At 42.9% G+C, this 6,688-nt stretch overlaps 1 protein-coding gene across 2 annotated transcripts in view; it reads right to left on the bottom strand.

Moving 5' to 3' along the window:
• Positions 1–889, bottom strand: part of STAB2 (stabilin 2) — an 89,424-nt gene extending 88,535 nt beyond the window's left edge. Inside the window, exon 1 of one of the 2 annotated variants that reach the window (XM_053407416.1) lies at positions 568–889. In XM_053407416.1, coding sequence (XP_053263391.1) covers positions 568–648 — 81 coding nt within the window. In that variant the 5' untranslated portion in view covers positions 649–889. The remainder of the gene's footprint in view (positions 1–567) is intronic. The other variant, XM_053407415.1, reaches the window with a different exon arrangement.
• Positions 890–6,688: the final 5,799 nt, after the last annotated feature.

A 6,688-nucleotide genomic window follows, 5' to 3' on the forward strand; every position in this document is an offset into this window, starting at 1 on the left:
CCTACTCATATTGAAATACTGCTCCTCAATGAGGCCAAACTTAGATTCACAAAATGTTTCGGGGTATGCGTCCCCCCAGAAAAAAGCACTGCTTCTCAGTAAATCCTATGCATGTCCACTCAGAAGTAAGCCCCATTATGTACAACAGCACTTACTTCAAAAGAAGTGCATAGCCTTAGTTACCCCAATCTCTTTCATGGAGAGAGCAACAGATACACCAACATTTCAGAGCTTGATAGCCAAGAGAGTCCAAGATTAGCTCTAAAATCTGTCTCAGAGATCAGGCTCAAGTCCTCTGCCTGTTTTACTCTGTGCCTGTTCAAACTCAGTTTCTCACCTGTAGGTGTGTTTATGGGAGATAGTCAACTAAGCAGAGAAAACCTATTGAAATTAATGGACCTAACTTCATCATGTTCATTAATTTCAGAGAGCCTACTGCGAGTAAAAGTTAGTTGAATACCAGCCAACAGGTATCCATAGCTACTCCTCCTTTCTCTATAGGCATTCAGTATGGATCCTTATGAAAAACTCTGGTATCGTCATCCAAAAACAAAGCACACTACTTACCTGTTCAGCTGTTTTCATTAAAGTGATGGTATTTGTAATTAAAGACGATATGAGAAATAAAAATGCCAAGTGTTTCTCCATGATGAAAAATAGTTGCTCGTAAATGCTGATGTCGTAGCAACACAATTTTACAAAATTCTGCTGTGCTCAGTTCATGCACATTATTAGACAAAAGCGAGTGCCATTCAAAATATATCCTTTTTACCTTCTCCCAAAGCAGGCAATGAATGGAGAGCATGTGAAACCTGACCTTAGATAGCAAAGGCTACCCAAATGCATGTGGTTGCAGAAAGTGCTCACAGCAAACTCGTTTAACACTTCCTAACTGGCATCCTGCCAGACTTTACTGTGCAAATTCTCCTCCCTGGGCCCCCTCCCCAATTTCTGGAGTTGTTGACAGCAGATTTCCAAGGACACTGAGCACTGGTGACAGAAGATAAAGTTCTGGCTATGAGTCAATGTGTCACCCACTAACCTTTCTTAAATGAAGTGAGACAGATCTTGGTTTTGTTTTATTTTTTTGCAAAGATGTGAGTGTAACAGAGCTCAATAAAAGGCTTATCAGAGGTGGGCAAAATAGCATCTCTAAGTTTCCAGTTAGCTGTAGCAAGTGCTTACTTCATGTTGTGATATCTTATCGATTGATTTAAGAAGGTTAAGATGGGCGACACATGTTTTTGTAAAGCAGTCCTAATTACCTGCATGCCTCACAGTGCAAACAAACATTTGAGGCTGCCTCCAGACTGTCTGTATTTTGCAGGAGGGATTCATTTGCATACCAGACATATAGGTAAAGGTAAAGGGACCCCTGACCATTAGGTCCAGTCGTGACTGATTCTGGGGTTGCGCGCTCATCTTGCTCTATAGGCCGAGGGAGCCGGCGTTTGTCCACAGACAGCTTCCGGGTCATGTGGCCAGCCATATAAGTTTGCACAATTAAAGTGGATGGAAGTGCTCTGTTGCTCTGGCTGAACAAATCCAGAAGAAAATTTTCATTTTCTAGAGAAATTGGGAAATCAAATTGGTCAATCTGTCCTAGAGGAGGAATGGGCTTGGATACGAAGGAGTGGCCTCCCCCAACTGATGTCAGTAGTATCAGAGGAAGATTTCTACAAAAAAACAACAACAAAAAAGTACAATGCCAAGTCCCAGTTTCAGAATAGCATTTGAAAATATGGCACACTGCTGTTTTAACCATGATAACTTTTCTTTCTTTCTTCAGGAATCAGAGGGAGGCAAAATGCTGAATGGTTTATTTATGGGAAAGCTAAGGGTTTTTTTTTTTTAGCTTTTTGGAATGACTGATTTGTACTTTTTCTTTCTTGTGGATGGTTGCATGTAATTAATTAATTTTGTGTAAGCTGGCTTTGCAAGAGTTTTGAGACCCAAATGATATTGGTCATGAGATACAGCAAGTCCGCAACTTGTGCACATTTAGCTTTCCACAGGTGGAAATTTCAAACAAAAAATTAGAAGCGGGTGGGAAAGGGTTGAGGTTCTGGGGAAAATGACTTTGATAATCTCACCCACCATTTAAAATCACATATAGTTTTAAAATCACATATAGTCTTGACTAGATGCGATTTTGGATTTAGGCGTGATTCCCTGGAACGTAACCCCCACAATAAGTTGCAGACCTACTGTACTACTGACTTTTCCAGGGCGAAACCAGAGGTGCTCTAATCAGGAATACCGCCAAAGGTCAGATATGGACTGAACCAGTTGTTTCCAGTATGCCCTGGGATATCCTCCGGGGAAAACATAAGTTGAAATTGGCTCTTTCAGGTTCTCTAATGTCAGTTTATACTCACGTTTCCTCGTTGAATGTAGGGAAGCAGCCGCTACTGATCAGGTTCCCTCTACTGGCCACGTGTGTGTATTACATCTTATAATCTAGTACAGAGGGAAACAAGAGGGAGGGATCAGATCAGATCAGATCTTTCCATATACTGTATATATAGAAAGAAATCCTAAGAAGAGGCTCCTCCTCCTAAAAACCGAGCACAATGTAGTCTGAGCATGCTCAGTTTCCATGGAATACTGACGGATGGGAGGGGTAGTAGGCTAGTTTCTATACATACTTTCACGTCCCTTTCTAACCTCCATGTAGACAATCAAGGACATGTTCCAGCCAGGCAAAAACGTGTGTGTGTGTGTGTGTGTGTGTGTGAAGCAGGGCCAGGGGTGGGGTATGACCTGGACATACTGGATGTGGCCTGGGAAGAGTTCTGAGGACCAGGGAGAGGCCTGGAGGATAGACAATACTGATCTAGACAGAGAAATAGTCTGAATTAATATGATGCAGCTGTGCATGTTCCTAATTAGTTACCAGGACATGAATCTTCTTAAATTGCATGTGGTTAAACTAGAATATTTTCTTTCCCATGTGTCCCACATGCAAATTCTTCTTGTTTCTTGTTTCCTTTGCATAGAGCACAGAAGATTTCCTCTGTGTACAAGACTGACCAATGCTATTCATTTAAATCTTACCATGCCACTAACTTGTTGTTGTTGTTTAGTCGTTTAGTCGTGTCCGACTCTTCGTGACCCCATGGACCAGAGCACGCCAGGCACCTCTGTCCTCCACTACCTCCCGCAGTTTGGTCAAACTCATGCTGGTAACCTCGAAAACACTATCCAACCATCTCGTCCTCTGTCGCCCCCTTCTCCTTGTGCCCTCCATCTTTCCCAGCATCAGTGTCTTCTCCAGGGAGACTTCTCTTCTCATGAGGTGGCCAAAGTACTGGAGCCTCAGCTTCACGATCTGTCCTTCCAGTGAGCACTCAGTGCTGATTTCATTAAGAATGGATGCGTTTGATCTTCTTGCAGTCCATGGGACTCTCAAGAGTCTTCTCCAGCACCATAATTCAAAAGCATCAATTCTTCGGCGATCAGCCTTCTTTATGGTCCAGCTCTCACTTCCATACATCACTACTGGGAAAACCATGGCTTTAACTATACGGACCTTTGTTGGCAAGGTGACGTCTCTACTTCTCAAGATGCTGTCTAGGCCTGTCATTGCCCTTCTCCCAAGAAGCAGGCGTCTTTTAATTTCGTGGCTGATGTCACCATCTGCAGTGATCATGGAGCCCAAGAAAGTAAAATCTCTCACTGCCTCCATTTCTTCCCCTTCTATTTGCCAGGAGGTGATGGGACCAGTGGCCATGATCTTCGTTTTTTTGATGTTGAGCCTCAGACCATATTTTGCGCTCTCCTCTTTCACCCTCATTAAAAGGTTCTTTAATTCCTCCTCACTTTCTGCCATCAAGGTTGTGTCATCTGCATATCTGTTGTTGATATTTCTTCCGGCAATCTTAATTCCAGCTTGGGATTCATCCAGCCCAGCCTTTCGCATGATGTATTCTGCATATAAATTAAATAAGCAGGGAGATAAAATACAGCCTTGTCGTACTCCTTTCCCAATTTTGAACCAATCAGTTGTTCCATATCCAGTTCTAACTGTAGCTTCTTGTCCCACATAGAGATTTCTCAGGAGACAGATGAGGTGATCAGGCACTCCCATTTCTTTAAGAACTTGCCATAGTTTGCTGTGGTCGACACAGTCAAAGGCTTTTGCATAGTCAATGAAGCAGAAGTAGATGTCTTTCTGGAAATCTCTAGCTTTCTCCATAATCCAGCGCATGTTTGCAATTTGGTCTCTGGTTCCTCTGCCTCTTCTAAATCCAGCTTGCACTTCTGGGAGTTCTCGATCCACATACTGCTTGAGCCTTCCTTGTAGAATTTTAAGCATAACCTTGCTAGCGTGTGAAATGAGTGCAATTGTGCGGTAGTTGGAGCATTCTTTGGCACTGCCCTTCTTTGGGATTGGGATGTAGACTGATCTTCTCCAATCTTCTGGCCACTGCTGAGTTTTCCAAATTTGCTGGCATATTGAGTGTAGCACCTTAACAGCATCATCTTTTAAAATTTTAAATAGTTCAGCTGGAATACCATCACTTCCACTGGCCTTGTTATCACTGCCTTGCCGTGGCAAAGGGGCTTGAAGAACTCAGAGAATGCCACTAACTAGATTAGTTCAATCACAGCCTCTCTGAATAGACTTTTATCTCATTGGAAAACATTAATCACAAGCACCAAACAAATAAACCCCCAACCTGTCACTGTGGCTGTGTATTGTTCTTTTGAGAATGTTCTGCTAAAAAAGAAAAAGAAAGAAGATTAAAATTCTAAAAATTATAACATAGGAAAGGACAAGGCATAGAGATTTCCTGCACACTCATCAGATCTATTATGTGCAGGGGAAGTTGATTGTTTCTCCAGGGTTTACAATGTATATATTACAGTTGACTGTGTATACTGAAAGCCTATACAGCCAAGTCATCTTGCGGGCCATTGTTTTGCTTTGACCTTTATTTCAATAGGTCTATCCATGCACTTTGACTTTTGTGGACTGTATGTGATTCATGGGCAGCTGGATCCACCCAAGAAGGCTTCATTACTGTATGGAGGTGCACATGTGCCCCCCTGCCCCATGTGTGCCAGCTTGCAGAAGTCGCTGCTGGTTCTGGTGCAGCTTCTGGGATCCTCGGATACAAACTGGTGTCCATAACAATTCCAATGCAGATCCAAGATTCCAAGAGGGACCTGCAACTAAATGGTGCAGTATAGTCTCTCCTTCTAGCAAGAGTCCTCATCTTAAAGTAACCAGCCATCCAGCCATCATGCCCTTCTCTAGCAGCCCATTCCATTTTTGCACCCCTTTCTGGTTCTCCATTCTCCTCCTTGATTGACACTTGACATTCTGTGGCTACTGAGCATGCTCATTCTTTAAGGGACTATGCTTTTCTTTTTATTCTAGGGTTGTTCTCTTAAGTTTATTTGAAATGGGTTTTCGGGGGTGGGGTGTGACTTCCCTGAACATGCTGATACCTCCCTCTTGTTTTTCATTGGTCCTGTTGCGGTTCCGTTCTTCTCAGCCCATACAACCTGAGCCTGCTATTAGGGGGAATGTTACCCTGGTGTAAGGCTGCAGAGACTGATCATTGGAACACAGAGCAGCAGAAGCAGAGGGGAAGCTGGATGTTCTCTCTTCCTTCGTGTCACTTTGTCAGAATGTTTGGATATAAACAGAAGTGGCTTCCCAGGTAAGGCAGAACTGCTATGCTGACATCCTAGTAGGTGGGTGGCTGTTGTTTACTGGGAGGGGTGCGTGAGGTCAGCAAGATGCAAATGCACTGGAAGGAGCACCATGTGGCCTCTGATGATACTTTTCCACCATGCCACAAGTGGAGAGAAAGCAGGATAGGAGGTTAGCACAATGAGGGCCAGGGGAGCTGCAAAGATCCATTAACATTTGAGAGATTGGAAGATTTGTATGATTGTGATTCCTAGCAGTTCCCGAGTTGCACTGCAAAGAAGGAAAGAGAAGAACTCAAATTAATCACGCAGAGAACGAAAACCTAGTAACTCACATTAAGCATAATTTGTTTGGTTTTCTTGTATCTATGTTCCTGTTTGGCAACTCATAGGGTCCTGCAGCAACTGGGGGGTCAATGTGGCTTCTTTCCTGTTATCCTGTGTCAACCAGGGGTCCAGAACAGCTTTCAGAAAGGCTAGAAATCAGACATTTCCCTTTCCTGTGCTATGATCAAGACAAAGCCAAACATTCTTTATCCATCACCAGGATGGGGGAGGGGGGAACCCACCCTTTCATTCCCATGAGACTTGCTTCTTCCCCACTGCCTGCAAATACCAGAGCACAAAAATATGCTCCTGTGTGGATTTTTTTTTTTTTTTAAGGACTCACTAGGAATGTTTGCGGAATTAGATTTCTGCAACCCGACATGCATTTCCCAGATTATGGGTGGTATTCAATGAAGCATTAATCATAGCAGACCCACTGAAATTAATGACCACAAGTTAGGTCCATTAATTTCAATGGGCTGACTCTGCGTAAAGCTTAGTGGAATACATCCCTTAATATGTGCATCAGAACATATTAGACTCTCCCCCCCCCAATTTTTTATTCATTTTATAACACAAATAAAGAACACAAACAGAAAAACAAACAATACAAACAAATTCTTGTCATATACTTATTTTTCTAAACATTGTTAAGTGGGCTTCCCCAAGTCCCACCGATTTGATTTTCATTTTACTT

This window comes from Podarcis raffonei, chromosome 10 (assembly GCF_027172205.1).
Source record: "Podarcis raffonei isolate rPodRaf1 chromosome 10, rPodRaf1.pri, whole genome shotgun sequence".
NCBI lineage: Eukaryota > Metazoa > Chordata > Lepidosauria > Squamata > Lacertidae > Podarcis > Podarcis raffonei.